This window comes from Chionomys nivalis, chromosome 3 (genome assembly GCF_950005125.1).
Source record: "Chionomys nivalis chromosome 3, mChiNiv1.1, whole genome shotgun sequence".
NCBI classification, from domain to species: Eukaryota; Metazoa; Chordata; class Mammalia; order Rodentia; family Cricetidae; genus Chionomys; species Chionomys nivalis.
In genome coordinates, this window is record NC_080088.1 from 104,943,948 (window position 1) to 104,965,950 (window position 22,003).

At 51.3% G+C, this 22,003-nt stretch overlaps 1 protein-coding gene across 2 annotated transcripts in view; it reads right to left on the reverse strand.

The window, feature by feature from the left end:
- The window catches only part of Adgrd1 (adhesion G protein-coupled receptor D1), a 113,162-nt gene that overhangs the window by 10,903 nt on the left and 80,256 nt on the right, over positions 1-22,003 (reverse strand). For both annotated transcript variants that reach the window (XM_057765957.1, XM_057765958.1), the window contains 6 exons: positions 20,779-20,902; positions 14,906-15,009; positions 13,786-13,897; positions 13,350-13,503; positions 4,167-4,233; positions 2,607-2,673 (listed from right to left, as the gene is read on the reverse strand). In XM_057765957.1, the coding sequence (XP_057621940.1) occupies positions 2,607-2,673; positions 4,167-4,233; positions 13,350-13,503; positions 13,786-13,897; positions 14,906-15,009; positions 20,779-20,902 (628 nt within the window). The remainder of the gene's footprint in view (positions 1-2,606; positions 2,674-4,166; positions 4,234-13,349; positions 13,504-13,785; positions 13,898-14,905; positions 15,010-20,778; positions 20,903-22,003) is intronic.

Sequence of the window (22,003 nt, forward strand, 5' to 3'; positions counted from 1 at the left end):
CTGCCAAGGGCTGGGTTGTAAATACTTGGGGCTCTGAAGGCTGCGGTGTCTGCTGCAGAGTGTCTCAGCACTGCAATCAGAACAGCTGCAGACACATTGTAAATCAGCGGGTGCGGCTATGGCCCAAAGCCTGACCTTAAAGTAGGCGTGGTCATGTCTGTTGCACACAACCAACCCTGTCCTTTACCATGGAGCCCTTAGAGCAGTGATTCTCAGCCTTCCTAATGTGTGACTCATTAATACAGTTCCTCACAATGTGGTGACCCCTAACCATAAAAATTATTTCCGTTGCTACTTCATAACTGTAATTTTGTTTCTGTCATGAATCATAATGTAAATGTCTGTTTTCTGATGGTCTTAGGGGGCCCCTGGGAGAAGGCCATTCAATCCCCACCAACAGGACAAGCTTTAAACATCACATGGTATGACTGAGGACTTCCATCTCTGAGGTTAAGAATGACTGACCCAGCCGGATAATGGTGGTGCATGCCTTTAATTCCAGCACTCAGAGAGGCAGAGGCAGGAGGATCTCTGTGAGTTCAAAGCCAGCCTGGTCTACAGAGTGAGTTCCAGGACAGCCAGAGATGCACAGTGAAAGAAAATAGACCAAACCTCAAACACAAGCCCTCCCTTTCTTCATCCTACCCACAGGTGACTTCATGCTGATGGTGCCCCCTGAGCCAAGAGGGAGTGTGGAGGAGTGGGAATCTCCACTGAAAACGCATTCGCATTTTGGTTGGCATGATGAGGGGTCCTGCTAAACCCCAGACAGTGGGACGACTTAGTGCCAACATCTTGTCCAAGCCTCCATGAGGCCACCAAAACAACTTAAAGTGGCAGCTGGCCCTCCTGTAGGCTTTGGCACAGCTCAGCTCTGGCATGGGAAGCTCCATGGCACTATAATATGTTGCGGTCTCTACACTGAGAGCCACTAATGGGAAGAACCCCATGTGGAGACCAGAGCTCTTTGCAGACAAGCCTGGAGGAGCTAGGCTCCACTTTGTCCCTAGTCTAGACCTCACAGCCCTCCTTGAAAGTGACTCCCACACTGAATGGGACCCTTTCTAGACCCTGGGAGCCTCCCTGCTGGGTCACCACTTCCAGGTCCTCTGGGCTCCTTTTCCCAAGAGGCTGTCCAAGTTTGCCTAGGATAGAAGCCAAGCCCTGGGAGTTACCTCAGGCGACCGACCTGTAAACATAGATCCTGGGCGAAACCTCAGCCAGGACCCAGTCTGGCTAATAACCTCAAAGCCCTCATGGTCCACCCAACCCCACCCCCAAGAACAGAGGAAATGACTTCCAGGACCCTGGGGCCTATGGACCCCATAGAGCAGAGCTTCCAGTGGGAAAAGGTGCAGCAAGCTCACCGGAGTAAGTCAGGAACTACAACAGTCACGTGTTTAGCAGCAGCCACATGTGTAGTGACAGTGCCTGGCCTCCCCACCCCAAAGGGTACTGTGATGCCAGTTCACTCTCTGCCCTCTGTAAACCCCCAGCCAAGAGAGGCATCATTGTGCCCATCAGCACGAGGGCATCAGAGGAATTCCTATGAAGAAGAACGGGTCCAGCCATTTGGCATCTTCCTCAATTTCCTTTATAATTTACTAACAGGAAAAGGAGAGGAGCAGGATGGGGTTATGACCTTCTTGAAGTGTGCGTGTAGATGGAGGAAGAGGGTGGCCCTCAGATGCAGTCCAAGATTTCCCAGAGGTCACCCCACCCTTTATCTGGTGAGATGTGTAGTCTGGTGTCACCTAAGATGTGAGGACGACGCGTGTATGTGTCTCCCCCCACACACCACTCTGCTATCAAGATGGAACTGGGATATCCCATCTTGGGGTGGCAAACCAACCTACTGAAGGCCAATGTACCTCTATAAAGGGTATCCTTCGGCACTGGCCAGCAACGGCCCACGCTGGACCCATAAAGGGCACAACACCATGCAAAGGTAGCAGGGAGGTGGGCAGAAGCTCCAGATCCCCGTTATGACTCAGTCTAGGCAGGGGTGGTGATGGTGTCCCAACCCCTATGACTCAGTTGGCTCTGTGAACTCCCACATCCCAACAGACATGAGCCTCAGCACACAAGCACTGAGGTCAGCAGGAGGAAGTAGCCATGGTTACAAGGATGCTGAATGGGTCTGGCTGCTTGCTAACTCTGGGGCACCTACCACAGAGAATAGCCACAGGGAAGATAAAAAGCTCCTTAGCCAAGGGCTGGCGTCCCGCTTTGAGCTATGTGGCTGATACCGGTACCTATGCCCCTGACTGTCCTCGCTGACGCTTGTCTTCACTTCACAATATGAGTCTCCACTTACATGCGGGGTTCTCATGAGCACCCTCTAGCACACCAGCCTTTGGGTTCCAGGGCAGGCCTCTGGGCCTGAGCTCAGTGAGGTGCACTGAGGACTTGTTGGGGTTGCTGCAAACTCAGGACTTTCCTGAGGCTATGGGTAGCCAACCCCTCCCCCCAAAGAGAAAGCAAGTATAAAAGATAAATGTCAGCATGATGCTATATCTTGGGGTGTATTCTCAGGGAGCCTGTAACAGTTCACATGGCTCTTCCCCTGACCTGCCTGACTCTGCCCATGAAGTGGGGGGACTTACCACAATGACAAGCAGGGCAGGGCCCACAAAGGCCCAAATGGCACCGCTCCCCAGTGACAGCCAGCAGCTGTGGAGAGAAAAGAGTTACCTGGGTAACCTTGTCCACCCTCCACAGAGGCACCTCTACCCCAGTGGTCCTCAGCAACTACAACGGCAGGGCCTCAGCACAGTGAAAGAATTCATCGGCTCCAAGAGCTGCCACGACACCCACACTTCATCCTATCACTCCTGTGGTGACCTCGGGGTTTTTTTTCTTGGAGAGGATTTCTCAGAATCGATGCCTAGGTCCGCCATTTCTGGGGAGCTCAGCCAGAGCCCAGGGTAGATTTCTGCTTCATTACCACAATAAACAAAAGCCATACCATGGACTGGCTCGGGTCTTTGCAGAGCAAGTCAAGTGCTGGCCAGGGAGGCGCCTTCAGTGGGGCTCAGGGAACTGGTTGGTCACATGCCCAGCACACACACACACATTCCCATGCACAGGAGAAGTTCCAGTGCGTCCCAGCAATTGCTCAAACATGCCGGGGTACAGCGACTAGGGTGTGGGAGTCTACCTGTTCTCAGAGACATGGCCCCTAACTCAGGCAAGATGGCCGGCTTCCCCACAGGGTTCCGTGTCCTTCCAGTGCTGGAGTGGAGTCTAGGAATGTCATCTTCTCAATCCTGGACACTAATGCTCCTTCCTCATGACACAATTGGGACCCACTGAGACAGCAGGAAAGGGCAGCCCAGACCTCCCAGACAAGTGGGGGCTACAAGACCCATCAGCCTGTGCATTCCAGACTGTGCTCTTCTGCATATTCTCTTATTCCCTCAGCCAGATGCTCTATATTCACTAACACCCGAGAAAGGCCTGAAGGTCACAGACATGGGCTTCACAGGTGACTAGAGCCACGCAGCTGGAAGAAGAACATGGATTTCAAAATTCCCATCAGAAGGATCGGGGGTAAAAGCACTTTCTGTCAGGCCTCCTGACAACGTGAGTTCGAATCCCAGGACCCATGCCATGGAAGGAAGGGATTGACTTCTGAAAGGTGCCCTCTGACCTCCACATGTGTGCCATGGCGTGTGTGTACATGCATATATGCATGTGCAATCAAGTACATTTACACACACACACATACACTGAATAAATAAATGCAAAAAAGAAAAGAAAACCTGGAACATTGTAACAACCATATTGAGGTTCTTTTTTGTTGGTGTTTTTGTTGTTGCTTGCTTTTGTTTTTATTTTTGTTTTCAAGACAGGGTTTCTCTGGCTAGTCCTGGCTGCCCTGGAACTTGCTTTGTAGACCAGGCTGGCCTCAAACTCAGAAATCCTCCTGCCTCTGCTTCCCGAGTGGTGGGATTAAAGGTGTGTGCCACCACCACCTGGCTCCCATTGCTGGTTCTAAGAGCATAAGAGGATTGCTATTCTGTGCAGGCTTGGGGTAGCCAGCGGATGATCACTCTCCACCCAGGTGAATGTGGGCATCTGAGACTGTGGGCACCTTCCAGCATCCTCCTCTACAGGAGGCCTGCCAATCATATGGCATATTCAGAGGACAGAGGGTCACTCACCTGTCACTCGTCCCATAACTGTCCATAGAGGATGACACGGAGATGATGCAGATGAGGAGCGGGCACCCTGCGGAGAGATGGAGGTGTCACGTGGCGTGTTTCCATCCCTTCCGTCCACAGACATGTGTGCTCAGCTCATAGCTGGCATGTGCCGTGGAGACTATGGCTGAGCCCTGGGCCCAGAGCGCTGTTAGACGCAAGGAACTCACAAGCTAAGCCAGAGGTCACACATGGTCTCACTCACAGGAGCCTAGGAGTCTGTCACAGTCCTGTGCTTGGGGCAGGGTGGTTCATGGTGACAAGAAGGGATGCTTGGTGACCTCTGTTTTGGTCACAATTCCTAGCTAGCTCAAATTGACTTACAAGAAGCATGTATGAGTGGCTGAGGACATTTTGTGTATGTTAACAAGGATATGTGTCCTGGGCATTCAGTAGGCAGAGGCCCAGGCCTCTGTTGAACACCCCACATTCCACAGGTTGGCTCCCTAGGGTGCTTTGAATAGGAATAGCCCCCAAAGACTCGTGTGTTTGAATGCTTGGCATATAGGGAGTGACCCTTATCGTGTGATGATAAGGGCTAAACATCTGAAACTGTAAGCCAGCCTCAACTAAATGTTTTTCTTTATAATAGTTGCTTTGTGGGCAGTGGTGGCGCATACCTTTAGTCCCAGCACTCAGGAGGCAGAGGCAGGCTGATCTCTGTGAGTTTGAGGCCAGCCTGATCTACAAGAGCTAGTTCCAGGACAGCCATGGCTGTTACACCGAGGAATCCTGTCTTGAAAAATTAATTAAATAAATAAGCAAAATCATTTTTATAAATATATGACTTCCAGTTTAGTATTTTTAATGGGATTCCTGGGTGTGAGAATGAATGGGTCTCCGGTTCTTGGGCCTTCTCTTGGTTTGTCCTAATCTTCTTCAATGTGATAGTTTTGGTTTTATCTTATTATATCTTATTTTGTTATATTTTAAGAAATAAATGAATAAATGAAAGCCTAGCCAAAAAAAAAAATAGTTGCTGTGGTCATTGTGCCTATTTACAGCAATAAAACCTAAGGTACTCCCTAAGAGAGTGTGAGGACAGAAACCACTCCATAGACACAGGGGAAGGACTAGACTATCAAGTATACAGTTCCCACGCTGCCAGTGTTTGAGCCCATAACTCTCCAGCCAGCCATTCTGCTCCACAGATGGGGCCCAGAGACTGACTCCTTCCTGGCTCTCAGGCATGTGACCCATGACTGTCACAGAGGACCATCAATCCCCCCTTGGCCATAGGATTTATTGAAAGATGGACATGTGACCTGGATAAATCAATAAGACTCCAGCAGGGACTTAAAAGCAAGACTGCCTTTGAGACTGGGAAGGAAGAAGAACCCTCTCCTCATGGCATTGCAGAGAGGTCAAGGACATTGGTGGGACGGGTGGGGCTTGTGCAGCCACCTTGGCACTGTGGGGAGTTCAGGAAAGCTCAGGGCACTGCCAGTGAGAACATCAACAAAGGCAAATTTGTGTTGTGCAAGTCCAAGGATCAAGACCCAAATGTAACTACCATGGACCTCTTTTGGCCATACGAACCATTCATTTCCCTTTGTGCCTAAGCCACTTTGAGCTGGATTTGTTTTTAAAAGCAACAAAAACCTCAGCGAGGTCTAAGAACAAACTAGAAAAACATCTAGACCAGCAATTCCCACAGCATTCCTTCTCCCTGCCAAGCAAGAACTCCAGGTCAAACTGCTCTCAGAGCCAGGCAGCCCAGAGCTAGCTGACTGCTCCCTGCACTTCACAAGTTCAGGGCATTTATATATATATATATTCAGACCAGACGTGAGCCTCCACGAGGAGGAAGTTGCTCAGCGTTCTTCAGCTCAGCTACGGTGTGGGGTTTCACTCTGAAACATGACTGCACTTCCCCCCAACACATGTGAACTTTCAGGCTGAGCCTCTCTAAGATTACAAACATTTCTCGCCACTCAGCATTTCCACCAGCTCGGGATCTGGTCCCTTTGCCTTCTCCATGGGGGGGGCCAAAGAGCCGAAGGAACTGGATCCCTCCAAGGAGAAAGGGCTCTAGAGAAGTGGTTCTCACCTGGGGGGGGTGGGGGGGCACATGACCCTTTCACAGGGCCACATATCAGATATTTACATTACAATTCATAACAGTAGCAAAATTACAGTTATGAAGTAGCAACAAAGATAATTTTATGATTGGGGGTCACCACAACGTGAGGCACTGCATTAAGGGGTCTCAGCGTTAGGAAGACTGAGAACCATTGCCTAGAGGAAACTATTTTCCAGCTTCACCCAGATGTGTGAGAGGAGTCCAGTGTCTCCACCCCACAGCTCTCTAGTGCCCCCTGCAGACGGGGAGCTATTCATGCCTCTATTCTCTCATCAGAATTGAGGTTTGGAGTCTAGCTTCATCTTTTAAGACATTTCCCCCCACATCCTTTGCCTCTGAGGCAAGGACCAGTTTAAACCCAAAGACATGAGACATCAGGGAGTCTCTGAACGCAGTGGCCAGCACAGGAAACAGCCAGTGCTGTGGACCCCAGTCACCCTCAGCCTCCCCTGCAAGTGCCGCTGGGAAAAGATGGACGCTTCTCCATGGTGATTGGAGGAAATGTTGGCGATGACTCTCTGCTCCCCGCTGGATGCAGCCACAGCCTCGAGCATCAAGAAGACACTGAGGCAAGAGATGATGCAGCGCCCCCAGGCTCTGGAAGGCACATCTTACGCCAGGCTCTCACAGTCCACCCTAGATGGCAACATTGCCTCTGGTACTTTGGAAGATTGACCTGGACCCAGGTCATGACTGTATGTCATCACATGACTGATGACCAGCCAGGGGACAGCAAGAGGGTGGGTAGATTGCTCAGGAGACAGTGCCAAGCAGAGAAGTGGAAAACCTGGGGGCTTCATCCACCCATCCACCCCTCTCTTTCCCTCTCTCTCCCTTTCTCTTTACCGCTCTCCCTTCCTTCCTTCCTTCCTTCCTTCCTTCCTTCCTTCCTTCCTTCCTTCCTTCCTTCCTTCCTTTCTTCCTTTCTTTCATCCATGTGACCTGCTTTGGGAATCTGATTATGTGTCTTTGGGGTCCAAAATTAGAAAGAAAAGTTCACAGACAGAAAAACAAGGACAGTAGACACAGACAAAAGACAACAAAGGGAAGAAGCCTGGGTCGTGGGATCAAATGACACCTTGCTCCCTTCCTGAGAACACACCAAACCTGATGTGCAACCTCAGGGAGCCGGCTGGACCTCTCTGGGCATCCATGCTCTCATTTATGAAATGGGGATCAAATGGGGCAAGGACCCCATGACATGCATATGAACAGTAAAGCCCTCGTGTGTGACACTGATCCCTGTCCTAAACAGCATCCTGGGTGACTCAGGTTCCCCAGCTGCTCCCACCTGAAACTGTCTTCCCCAAAACCCCAGCAAACTTGTGCCACTCCTTTGTGGGCCATCTGGAGTCCTTCTGACCCTGTCACTGCAAATATCATCTCACTGGGTTGAGATGCACTCCTCTCAGGAACAGTGATGCTTTTCAGAGGGCCCGGCCTAATGCCATGCCTGGATTTGGCCTCCTAAGATCCTGGTAGGGGTGACAGACATATCTGGGGAACTACTGCTGGGGAATGCTTGGACACCTCCCGAGAAATTACTGAGGCCGCCTTTCCATGTTTGCTGTTGTTCCACCTGTGACAAGCATGCACTCTGCACGGCGAGGCTCCTGGGACCTTGTTCTGCGTGGCAAGCTGGAATGTCGTGTGCTTTTCACAGGTTCAGCACTGAATTCCCAGCACTGGTTCTGGTGGTGACCTCTCCACTCTGGACTCCAGGTTCTTGACCCTCTCGCTGGCACTGTTCAGGGTGGACTGGTCTCAAAAACTCCAAGCCAGTGCTTGGCATTTGTATTGGCTAGTTTTCGGACAACTTGGCACCAGCTAGAGTCAACAGGGGGAGCCTCGGTTGAGAACGCCATAGGATCCAGCTGTAAGGCATTTTCTTAATTAGTGATTGCGGTGGGGGAAGGAGGGTCCAGCCCATGGTGGGTGGTGTTATCCCTGGGCTGGTGGTCCTGGGTTTTATAAGAAGAAAGACTGAGCAAACTGTGGGGAGCAAGCCAGTAAGCAGCACCCCTCCATGACCTCTGCATCAGCTCCTGCCTCGCGGCTCCTGCCCTGCTTGAGTTCCTGTCCTCACTGTCTCTGAAGAGGAACTGTTACATGGGCCTGTGAATGAAATAAACCCTTTCCTCCCCAAGTTGATGTTTGGTCACGGTGTTTCATCACAGCAGTAATAACCCTAACGCGGACAGCATTTAAACCCAGCCAAAGGTAGGAAGCTGGTTATTACCACAGCGTCACCCAGCAGGCCCTGATTAATAACCCACCACCGCACAGAGGCTGAGCTGGCATCCTAAATAAAAATGCAGAGGAAGGCAGGCCTGGAACGGGCTTCGATGGGGTCTCGCCCCACATGATGGGGGAAGTCACAGAAGACATCAAGTTCAATAGAGAACAATAAACCTTGTGACATCTCTCGGGGCTGAGTTGGTAATCAAATTCCAGCTGGCTCCATCAAAATGCAGGCACCACAGTCCCTCGTCTCCCTGGGGACACAACCTGTTCCCCTCGCTTCCACAAACCCCTGTCCCCAGCTCAGGGTGCGGCTGCCAGCAAACCTGTACCTGACTCCATGCCTCCCCACCTCACCTCAGCTTCCACAAAGCATTAGATTCCTAAAAGCTTCGGTTATGTGCAGGGTGAAGCACCACCAGGGAGCAATCTGAGGGGAAGCAGCTATGTTTCCTGGGGTCTCTGCCCGTAGCAGGGTCTTCTGAGCCAGTTCCAATTCCTTCTTCATTAGGGGCTGGGGGCTAAAAACCCTGCTGCCGGCAGACTGACTGTACTTAGGCCCGAAGCCAACCTAGCGCTGGCAAGATGAAAGACACAGTTCACGGGCTCCTGACGAAATTAATTAAAGGCAGGATGGTGGGAAGATGGATGGAGGCTGCGGGGGTCAGAGCTGCCTGGAGTTCTGTTTGTAGAGAGCTTGTATCAGGGCTGCGGACTGAGTTCTGTGAGGACCGCAAGTGTGGGCATCAGAAGATGCCAGGTCCTGCCACACTGGGAAGCAGGATGCCCTGCCCTCTCGGTTTTCAAAGGGATTTTGCCATTGTAGGTAATGTCCCATGGTGTTTTAATATTGACCAATAGCTCATTTTTCTCCAGTACTGGCAGACCAAGTAAAATATTCCTCCAGGATGGATAGGGTGGATTGTCACACACTCGCACACCAACACACACACATTCACAATCCGTTCACACACCCATCACACCACACACCCACTCACACACTCACAACCCACCCATACACCCATCACACCACACACCTACTCACACACTCACAACCCACTCACACACCCATCACACCACACACTCACAACCCACCCACACACCCATCACACACCTATCCACACACCCACGCACACATCCACACACGCCGTCTATCAGTCCCGAGCACCTGGCCCTCTCTACCAGAATGACCAGTTTCCATGAAGAAATTAGTAAGCTACAGTAGGTCGTCATCCACGTCTTTCTAGATCTTTCCTAACTGAAGTCAGAAGTCACAGGAAGGAACCACCCTCCAACTAGGGCAATCAGGGGGCCTGAGGGAACAGGTCACATTTGAACCAGCCTCCCTGAAGGGATGGAGAGCAGGGGACGCCCAGCCTTGTGCCATACATATACTGAAACTGTAAGCAGTCAGGCTGAACAGGAACAGGGATAAACTAAGTAGTCATGCTGAGTGGGAACCGTGGGGACAGAGGGTACCAGCTGCATGGCCTGCAGCCGTAGGAGGTAGCTGCCCACTCACATCCTCTGCTCTCGGCTCTTCTGGGAATCCCAAGGAAAGTGTCAAGTGTCAACGCCTCCACTTTGGTCTCAAATAAATGACACTTGCCAACGCGAAGCGCACACAGTAAACACGGTTAATCTGCTGTTTGCATAATGAGGGCTGAGGAAATTAAACCCATTTGAAGGGAAGTAGAAATAAGCAGCAGGTCCCTGACGCCTGGCCCGTGTTTTATAACAATTGCAAACGCGGTGGGTGCCCATCCTCTGGGCGACACTGGCAGGAAGCGAATCCACTGTGCTGGCAGCGGTTCCTTGGGATGGGCAAGAGTCAATACAGCCAACAAGCCGAGACCAGGACGCTGCACAGGCCGTGGCCCAGTGAGACTATGGATGATAAGGATCGGACTTTTGAAACTTTCAAAATCCCTGTAAACTTTCCTAAGTGTGTGCAGCAGATTGAGGTAAACAATCTCACAGACATCTACAAAATCCATGTAAGAATAGGGAGGTCAGGGACACTTGAGTGGCTCACCTGCTTAACTGGCTGGTGACACAGCCAAGGCTCAGCCCTTCTCATGCTCCCCAGCCCAGGCCTGCAGGATATTTGTGGGAGATAGAGCCAGAATCCATAGCCCTCAGCTCTACATTGGAAAGATCCATTTGAAGGAAGCCATTGACACCCGTGCTGCTTGCCTGCCTCCAACCCTAGTCTGAAGGGTGCTCATCTATACAGATGTGGCATCTATCTGTGTCCTACCTCAGCTGACTCTTAGGATAGAGAGGAGCTCTGCAGATCAGAGGCCACTGTCCCTTCCCAGAGACCTACGAAGAACAGCATGACACCAGGTGGGCACTGTCCTCCCTCTGTCCCTGCTCTCCCATGCCCTGCTAGGAAAGGCCAGTCCAGGACCAGCGTCAAGCAGTTCAAACAACAGAGCAGCAAGCCAGCAGACAAGTGGACACTTGAGGAGGCTCAGAGCCCTGAGCGAGCTCATCCCAAAACACCAGACCCTCAGCAAAGGTTCTAAGTCATATAGGATCGCAGAAAAATGTGACCCGCGCAGCCGCCTGGGAGGGGCCAATGTCATTGAAGATGCTGAAAGAACTAACTAAAGCCACCAGCAGAGTGACGGGCGGGCGAGGTATCTTCAGGGTATCAGAGAGCAGATGGGAATTCTAAAAAAATGAAAAAGGAGAAACAAGGATCAAATGGGCACTCCGGAAGTGAAAAGTATAATCGCTGAAATGGAAGCTCCACTAGAGGAGCCAGCAGGGGCCAAGCAGCAGGAGGAAGAGTCAGAGGACTCAAACACCACGAAAACTTCGTGACTTGAAGATCAGAGGAAGCAGGAGCCAACAGAGTCCCCAGAGAAACGCAGACACCATAGGACTTCGGGCAGGCACCAGAGAGTGCCAGAGAGGAGAGCAGAGTGAACCGGGTGTCTGAAGACACTGTGGCCGCCGCTTCGACAGCCGATAAGGTCCAGGAAGAACACCAGAGAATGCGGGAGGGAGGCAGCCTGGACACGACTGAGTGCAAAGGCTGAAAGGAAGTGAAACTGCTGAACACCTTGGGAGAAAAGCAGCCCTTCAGCTCCAGGATCTGGATAAAGAACAGACTTCAGAGCCAGCCATGGAGACAGAGGCAATGAGGGGCCACAAAGTGCCCCAGGGGAAAGGATCTGTGTCCTGTATGACTGCCTTGTAAAATGAAGGTGAGACAGACACTCCCAGATAAACAACCATCTGAGCATGTGCTCAGAGGGCCTGCCTCACCCGACGCAGGCACCAAAGGCGATGACATGCACAGATATGCACATCAGTGCATGCACAAAGCCACATGCATGCAGACATACAGAAACACACACGCACAGAGAGACACACACCTACGCGCACAAATACACACACACACACATAGAAACACAGACCTACACACACAACAGCGCTGATAAATTATGGAATTATCAGCAACAATAGAGTTGTGCGCCCTCTTTTTTTCCCCTCAATTGAGTTAAAAAGCAATAATATCAAATGACATTTATAGAGCTGCATTATTAGGACCATAACAAATAGAAATGCAATATGCTTCCGAGGCATGCAGGGGAGGGAGAGTGACAAAGCTGTGTTGGGGCACGGTGACAAGGCCAGATGGCAATTCAAACTCACAGGGACAAACGCAGAGGAGCAGACACAGTGCGTCCGATGGATAACAGGACAAAAGCTGGGTACACAACCCATCTCCTCTCTCGGCCTCTTTAAGAGAGGCGAAGTTGATAAAGTAATATTATAGCCTGCCCCCCCCCCATGTAGTTGTGATATGTATAGCAATAACCACAGAAAGAGGAATAAAGTAATAGAACCACTTAAAAGCAGCGTTTCCGTGTTGCGCTGTAATTTAGTAAGAACATAAAATAGATTTTAATATGCTGAAATGCATACAATAAGCACGGGGGCAACCACTAAGAAAACAACCCAGAAAAAAAGCGGTGGAAAACTCATTAGGAGAATTAAAATGCTGCGCAGGAAAATACCCACTTAATTCAAAAGAAGGCGAAAGGGGGAAAACAGGAAACAGACCAAGTGACGTCACTACCTCACTTCAAAGAGCTGGAAGAGCAACTAGAGGAAAGATCTAGGCCAAAACAGAGGGCTTGGGTGTCACCTTGAGACAGCTAAGCCTGGCACTGAGAGAACACACATCCCAACAGCAGACAGCACATTCTTCCCAAAGTGACAGAACATTAATAAGCCATGTTCAAAAGTTGAAGCATGCTGACAGGTGCCATCTTCACCAGTGCTACCCCACAACCTGATCTGCCCAATCCCATCCCATCCCCACCTGATCCCATCCCATCCCCACCTGATCCCATCCCATCCCCACCTGATCCCATCCCATCCCCACGTGATCCCATCCCCACTTGATCCCATCCCATCTCCACCTGATCCCATCCCCACCTGATCCCATCCCATCCCCACCTGATCCCATCCCCACCTGATCCCATCCCATCCCCACCTGATCCCATCCCCACCTGATCCCATCCCCATCTGACCTCATCCCATCCCCACCTGATCCCATCCCATCCCCACCTGATCCCATCCCACCTCCGTAAGACCTGTCTCTTCTCCCCCAAACCCTGTCCCACATCCACCTCCTCTGCTTCACTGCCACTAAGACCCACTCCACCCCACCTGTCCCACTTTTGCTTGACCCACCTCATCCCTCCCTACTTATCTTAATTGGCTCCACCCCTGCCACCTGCCCCACCCCTACCACATAGCTCAGCCTATCCCTGCCATCTGCCCACCCCCCTACATACCCCAGCCTATCCCATAGTAGTAGAGATGCTTGCTGTCCTCTGACCCGAAGACCTTGATCACCATACTGTAGAGATGCAGGCCCTCCACCATCATCCAAGCAAAGGCACTCAGGAAGAAGTAGTGCAGGAGGACAGCCAGCACCTGGCATGGGACCTGGGGGTCAAACAAAGATGCAGGGTGAGGCCATGAGGTGCCCAGCAGCCCTGCTGAGGTTTTTCTTCCCTGTGTCTATTTCCTGGACGCCTCTAGTCACATGACCTAATTTTCACCCCAGGGAGCTGAGGCTCGGTTTCTCAGTCCAAAGTTGTTCTAACAATTTCTGATCTGTTACTCAGCACCCATGCCCACTCCTAACACATCCCCTCCCCGGTGTCCCCTGAAGAGACGCCTGGGTGCAGAGGGACAGCAACAGGGTGGGGATCAGCACCTACTCACCGTGCCAGGCTCCATACGGAAACTGATGAGCAGCAGGACCTGGGCCACCAGGACAGCAAAGGACAGGTTGGCATGGATGTGGTAACGCTGGTTCCGAATGGTACTGACAGAACTGGAGACAGAGAGGCCAGTATGAGTCCCGGAGTCCGCCTTGACACCCTATCCCCATTCTGGTCCCCTCCCTACTTCTCTTTGAGACACCATGGGTATCTTTATAGACCCTACTCCTCCATGCTGTCACTCCCTGCTTGGACCCTCAGCTGCTCCCTTTCACTCTTAGCTAGCATCCCAGCTCCTTTCATAAACCCAACCACCCTGCACAGCCTGAGCCTTTCTGGCATTCCAATGGCTCTTCTAAATTCCCTGGGTCCTCTTCTGTTCCACACCCTCCACCCTGGGGAGGGGGCGGGCAGGGGCATTAATCTGAATTTTGAATCAGAACCTGCAAGAATATGCACCTCGTGACATCATGGACATCATCGAGGATAACAGGAAGGGAAGGAGCCGCTTGGATACAGGAGAATGGTTTTGGGGCCTGCCACTCTTTTATAGCCATTCCTGGCAGGGCTCTGCCTGTAGTATTGGATGATAACCAACAGGGATAGCTTCCTAGCCTCCCAACCCAAGATGCTCACCTCTGCACTGTCTCCTTGTGCATGGCAGACTGCGCAAGAAAGCATTTAGTTATTCCTTGGCTTTCTTGGTTATTGATGGGCCCCATCCAAAGGCATTTATGCATGACTTGGCCTCATAGCCTGCTGAGGAGGGGAGAGTCAAGGATGCCTGTGCTCGCTCTTGCCTGACTTAGATCTCCCCCTGCCCCCAGAACTCCTCAAGTGTCGATATGGGGTTTTCCAGACCTTTCAAGTGTGTCTAAAACCTGCTAACGCCACTCCACGGGCCTTGCTATTTCTTTGTATCTTCCCTGCACATCAGATTTTGAAAGTGAGCATCACTGGGAGAACAGTCACATAGTCACATCTGTACTCCACCTAGCAGGGCTCAGACACACCCCCAGGGTCTTCAAAGTCAGAGAGGGGTATGACCAGAGTGACAGGATGCATAGACATTTCCAGTAAGTTGCTAGACCTCCTGGGGACACGGGGAGAGGGTGACTCACGACAGTACTGCGAAGGTGACCAGTGTGGCAGCCAGGCAGAGGACTGACAGAGAGCAGCCAACGTAACTGATGGACGACAGCGCCACCTGGTGTCCGCGTGAGAGCTGCAGGAATAAAACAAGGTGTGGGCGGCTGGCCTTCTACCCCATTCCAGGACCGGGAGGGGTACCACGTGATGCCATAGTGATGCTGACCACCAAGGCCGGGCTCCTGCCCCAGCCACAAGCAGAGGGATATGCCACACTGGACTTCAGGTTTCACATTTCTTACACTTCAGGCTGCTATGCCGAATCTCCTGGATTCCTGACTTAGGCTACCTGACCTATTCTATGACAACACCCCCAGGCTCAAGGCAATCCATCCATGTAACCAAAGACATATGTCTCCCCTGGCTATGAAATGCAGGAAATAATAGTGAGGGACTTGAAGAGGGGAAGGGTCAGTGCATTCATAGACATAAAGGAGTCATGCTACGAAGATTACACACAGCATGGTGGTTGAAAGGCTCTTATGATGCACAGAAAGTCAATACCCTCTCTGGCCCTCAGTTCAAGAGCATTGCTAGTCCCCAAATTGACAGTCACCATATGCTTGTCTTCATTGGCAGGCACACGCCACCCTTCGGGACTTTCTCTTGAGTGGACACTCATGTGGTCACCTCGACTGACCTCTGTTGTAGTAGAGCATCTTTCATGGCATAACAAGACATGTGTAAACAGAATGCACCCGACTAGAGCCTAGCTTTATAGCATTTGTTGACTACAGGCAGGAGCCTGGCTAGGGCTGACCCCGGACTGTCAGCATTCTGTGTCCCATGGAGAAGGATGCAAAGAGCAGGCAGAGGTGGGCATGAGCCACTCGGCTGTTGTAGCAGGATAGAGATGCCACCCGGCCACTGTGGCAGCATGGAGATGCCATGACCTCCCCCTCCAGCTCAGGTCACCTCATGAGAGTCAACTAAGGGGTCCAGGGCTCCAGCACCTCCTCCTAGGACCCAGGAGTCTCTGTGTATCCCATCAGCCACCTGGCTTACCAGGAAAGCAAGGTATATCTGCCCTTCACAGTGAACAAAATTCAGGACTTTCATCAAAAGCTCAGGGCTGATGAAGTGACTAAGATGTCAATCCCGGCTATAGGGCAGAACCCACGGCCTGGGGTCCTAGTGGGAACTGGAGCCATAGCAGAATGCAGTCACTCTTCCAAGAGGCACTTGTAGCCCACAGAAGAAAAAAACTATCGGGCTCTTTCTCCATCATCTGAACTGGTTGTCAGAAACTAAGGTCAGCCTGCAGTGCAAAGCCAGGCAGGGATGGATAAGAAACCCTTGAACCAAAGACACAGGGCCGGGTGTGACATAGGTTCTCAGGACTGAGTCCTTTATAAACACAAGCCACCAGAAGAAAAGGACCCTCTACCTGGGCTGGCAAGCCCTGACTCCTAATTGCTGGGGAAAGAAGTAACTGCAGGCAAAGGTTCCCCCTGCTTTCAGAATCATAACTAAGCAATTTAAGATAGTGGCATGGGTTTTAACATTGAAATTCTTGGGCTTCAGATTTACCAAGAGGACAGCACCCAAAAGAGGAGGTGAAGGGGTGTGTGACATATCACCCTTGTTTGAAATGGCTAGAGAGACAACCACCACTAAAGCATGCCCCCATGGAGGCCAGAGTCCTGGGGAGACACAGCAGTGGGTCCCATGAATGTGGCTGGTCTGTATGCACCTAGCCGGAGCAATCGCCAAGATGCATGGATTCATTTGTGAAAAGAGAGCAATCTTCACCCTTTGTTCAGAGAACAAAGGGTGCTTGCTGCAGGCTCAGAAGGCATGTCGGTGATGATGGAAAAGCCCGTGTGTGTGCAGGACCCAGAAGACAGGAGAGATGGAGAGAGAGGCGGGATGTTGGTTTGCTCTCTGCCCAGTGTGTGTGTATACTCTCTACAGAATCCACAAAGAATTCCTCCACTTCCTTATGCCCCTTCCATCTGGTTCTTGGACTCCTGTGGGGTACCCTGTCCATAAGGAGGTCACAACCTAGGCTATGGTACATTCCAACCTTGTAGCCAGAGCTGCCCATGCTGGCCATCCTCAGCCCTTTGCTTCATTTGGGGCCCTCTAGGGTGCAGACTTCCCTCTGCCCCATCTGCCCTGTCTCTGCACCTATAGCCACCAAGCCTATCCTTGCCCTTGGAGAAAGAACCCCATTCTGAAGGCAGCCTCCTCCTGAAATAGGATCCCAAAGGAGGCAGGCAGCTTCACTTTGCAGAGAGCTCCTGCCTCCCCCCACACACAGAGAGCTCCTGCCCCCACCCCCACAGCTCAGAGCAGCTGATTCTTAGTGAAGATTCTAGAATAATACCGGCACCATTCATGTCTCTATTTCAACTGTGGCATCGTGGGTCTGGCTAGAGGAGCTGATATCAGCGAGTCAGAAGGGGGACCCCAGAGTAAGGAGCCAGAGCAGGGCTCCCCAGAGGTACCTGGCAGTCTTGTGCACACTTCCCCTTCATCTCCTGTGTCCCAGGTGCCCTCCTCTCTCCTTCCCTCCCTCGCCCTCCTAAGAGCAGTTTGCACGGTTTTCTCTCTTGTTACTCCTAGGCTCACTTCCATGACCCAGGCGGCCCAGGAGCCTCCCCAGAGCCTAAAGGGAAAGAGGCCTGGCAGGGAGTGGCCAACAGGGGGGCTGCTGTGGGGGAGAGAATGAGAGAATGGGAGACAAGATGGGGGCCAGAAATGAACTTGAAAAGGGAAGCGATGGAAGGGACAGGACAGGAAGCAGGGAAGTGAGGAAGAGGAGAGTTTACTGTGAGACCTCCAACCTGCACAGGTGACATTGGCATCCGGTATCCCCTTCAGTCACTCTCCTCGCTTTATTACTGGGACAAGGTCTTTTGCTGAAGCCAGAGCCTCATGGGTTAGCCCAGTTAGCCAGCTTGCGCCAGGGATTCACCTAAGCCCATTCTGTTTTTCTTTGGGTGGCTAGGGACATAAACTATAGTCCGCACTTGCATGGTAAATACTTTATTCGCTGAACCGCTTCCAGTGCTGACATTTTAATGCAAAAGGTTCACAGCCCCGGTGGGAGTGGCTAGACCCACCCCTCATCCTCCTCTCTCTACCTCAACCTGACATGAGGACATCCCTAAGACCCTCATGCTCGGAGCGCATTCTGGGTCAGGCACAGAGTTCAGGGGATGGGGACTCAGGGCTGGGCATTAGGGAATGATGGCTGGTTTGGAGACTGACCCCACAACAGAGTGTTTGGGGTTAGAGACTCAAGGCGGGGTGCTGAGGCTGGGTTCCCAGACTGGATGGTGCCCACTCCTCCCCTTATGCTATCTGCCATGGGCCCCCAGAGACAAGCCCCCCCATGCCCCACCCTGCTGCAGATGGCAGAGCTGAGCTCAGCAGACCCACATAGCACATGTCAAGGAGGAACCCAGTGTACCCCAGTAGCTGGCACAGTTGACTTACAGTATTTACTGGAGGCTGCCTGGCATGCATAGGCTGGACGTCCTGCAGAAGGAGCCTGTTTATGCCCGGTCCTCATATATATACTTCTCCAGCCCCAAGAAACACCCACATGACCCTGGCTATGCTACAATCCTGGGACCATGCAAGTGGCTCACACAGTGGTCACACCAGTCTCATCACTCCTTGCTTTCATGCCTACATATGGTCCCCTTTCATGGCTACATATGACTACCCTTATCTTGGATCTCGGCTAGAGATGGTGCAGTGGTCACGAGTGGGAAAGGGTTCTACGACAGACCCCACATAACACACCCAGCACCAGTTTCAGGACAGCATTGTGTACACTGGCTGTGCTCTTTCTTTCCCGCCATGGCCAGATTTAGAAATGCAAAAGCAAACAAAACAAAAAAAGACAAAACGTGGTGTTGGTTTCAGGGCTGGATCCCTCTGAGTCAGCGACCACAAACTCAATGCCCTTGAAGTGCCCGGAGAGACTGCAGGAGGTCAGCTGAGGCTCCCCACCAGGCAGGCACTCTGCCCAAAGAGCCCCTTGGAGCAGCCAGGTCATTCTCTCTACTACACAGGAATGAAAAGTGTTGCTCTCTTCAGCACAAACTGAAGGTGTATGTGTGTGTGCACATGTGTGTGTGAAAGGCACATGTGTATGGTGCATGTGCACAGGAGTGCTTACATGTGGAGGCCTGAGCTTGATATCAGAAATCTTCCCCCACCCCTCTTCCACCTTATTCACTGAGCAGGGTCTCTCGGTCAAACCCAGAGCTTTCCCAAGTGGCTAGTCTAGCTAGTTAGCTTGCTCTGGTGATCCCACCCCTACCCTCCAAGGTTGGAATTACATGAAAATCCATGCAACACTTAAGTGTATTTCTGGAACAAACTCCAGTGTTCATGCTTGCAAGGCAGGCGCTTTAATCACTAAGCCTTCTCCCAAGCCCTGTTTTACTTTTCTGCAAACCAGAAATTGAGACTTTCAGGTAAAGTATCTGAGCATGAGCTTCTGATGCGATAGCCAAGCCTTCCACCTTTAAACTTCATCGATACTTAAGTGGCCAAGGCCAGCCTCAGACACATTCTTGAGTCTCCTAGGACACAATCCATTTTGGTGTCTCCTGGGGCATCAGCCTAGAACATCCCTCCTAACAGTGGTCCAGAGATGCCTCGTATCTATTAAGATTGCCCAGAAAGGCCACACTCACTCACCCAGGAAGAAGACAGAAGCCTCCAGAAGTGAGTGCCTAGGAAGAAGCCAGGTGTGGAGAAGGCCTGGAGAGTCCTCAGAGGGTAAAAGAGATGGGGACACAATGGGACGAAAACGTCCAAGGGCAGGCTTGAACCACAAGCTCAAAGGCCATGAGAGTGAATTTAAGTGCCCAGGAAGAAGCTGGCTTGGTATCAAGGAGATGAGGTCATTTGTGCCACCTTTTGAAGTCTATAAGTGTGCCCCAGGCTTGGCCTCACTTGTGAGATCTGCCTTAATTTCGTTAATGTTCATGAACAGTTCCTTTTAAACAGGGATAATTTTAAACCATTTTCAAATCAACCTTTCCTAGCAATGAATAGATGTGAATCTTCTCCCACGAAGACACCCACGGGCTGTCTAAATTTGGTGTCACCAATACTGACTGGTGACAGATTTATGATATAAATGAGTCTGGATTTCCTTCTTCTTCTGTTTTTTTTCTCTCCTTTTTGACTTTGGAGATTGGATATCTCTTGGGATAAATGCCAGGCATGAGTCCACTTCCTGGAGAGTACACATCTCTTTGTTTTGCTCAGCAGACCCTCCTGGGTAGGCCAAAGAAGAGCAGACTATCCCTCAGTTCAGCGGTCCAGCATGTGGAGGCCCCAGAGGAGAAAGCTCTCTACCCTGGTGTCGTTTGAAATGTCCCCAACAGTGTGAAAGCTCCTGCCTCCCTCAGTGAGTCTAGGGGTGCACTTGCGCCTTCCCTCTGAGTGGTCTTTGGGGACATTCAGGTTCCCAGCCAGCACACTGGATGCTCACTTGTTTAACCGCCCACAAAGAAGAAAGGAACATTCACTGACCAAGGTACCTTCCCTGCTCCTCTTGGTGTATGCTTGTTGGAAGCCATTGGCTCATTCCCTACAACTTTAGAGCATCTTCCCAGGGAGGTTCACAGTCTCCCACTGATCTCCCCTCCAGGCCTGTGGTCTGTGTCCAATGTCCCGTTAATGCACCCTTAACCAAGGTAGGTTTCCATGTGAACCACATGTCAGCCTCCCCAGCTTGCTCTTCAAAGACGATAATGTGTCCGGCCACCTCCCAGATACGAGATCAGTTTGTAGACAGAGTCCAGATCTGTTCCGAGGGCGGTGACAGCTGCCGCGCGACCCAAGGGCCAGGCGGCATCTATGTGGCACTCACCTGCAGTGGGACCACTTGCATGAGGATGGCAAAGTTGGTGAGATGGGTACAGTGGCACACTGAGTGGGTGAGGTTTCCCTCTGTGAGCGCACAGCCCTGACTTGACCAGACGCCTTCCCCGGAGCTGAGGACACAATGGACAGGCATGATTAGTGGGAACAGTGGCACCCCTCAGCCCCACAGGCTCAACAGCTCACTGACTAACTCTGATGCCAGGGTGCAAATTGCCTTTGGGTATTGAAACTGGGAAGTGACTGGCACTAGTGAGACCCCAGAAAGATCTCTTCTGAGACAGAGAGAGGCTGGGGCCACTGCCCTCAGCTTGGTTCACTGGGGAAGCACCTAGACCTCTCCCACTCTGGGAAGAAATATGTGTGGTCCAGAGTCCAGCTTGGGAACCCAAACACTCGGGGAATCATGAGTGATCTAAGAAAATGTGTTACAGTTCTTAAGCGCATGTCCGGGGACAGATATGTAAAACACAAGGTGTATATAAGTAATATAAAAATAACTAAAATGCAGTACCTGCAAATATATGATGTGGTATGTATAAACATGAAACTCCTACATAGCATTTTAGAAACATTAGGGCTGGAGATACGGTTCAGTGGTCAGTGTTACTCGCTGTGCAGTGATGAAGACCTGCATTTGATTCCCAGCATCTGTGTAGCAGCTGGGCATGGTCCTGTGTCCTCCTATAAACCCAGTGCTGTAGACAAGTAGAAGCAGGGGGATTGCTAGAATTGTCAGTCCAGCCAATAAGAACGCCAGCTCAAGATTCAAGGAGAGACCCTGACTCACAGGCTAAGCTGGGGGAGTATAGAAGGCACTTGATGGCCTCCTCTAAACATGACATAAGCGTGGGCATGTGCAGCCACACACACACACACACACAACATACAAACACACACACATGCACTCTGCATGCACACACATTATTGTCACTTAAAATTTTATCTAAAGGATTTTATTTTATTGTGTGTGTGTGTGTGAGTGTGTGTGTGTGTGTTTGTGGAGGGCTGGGGATATCTATATGGAAATACAGGTGCCTGCAGAGGCCAGAAGAGGGCATCAGATCTCCTGAAGCTGGAGTTACAGATGGTTGTGAGCCGCCATGTGTGTGCTAGGAATTGAACTCAGGTCCTCTGGAAAGCAGTCTGTGCTCTTTACGGCCGAGCCATCTCTCCAATCCCCAAGAACTTATTCTAAAAATAACCCTTGGCCA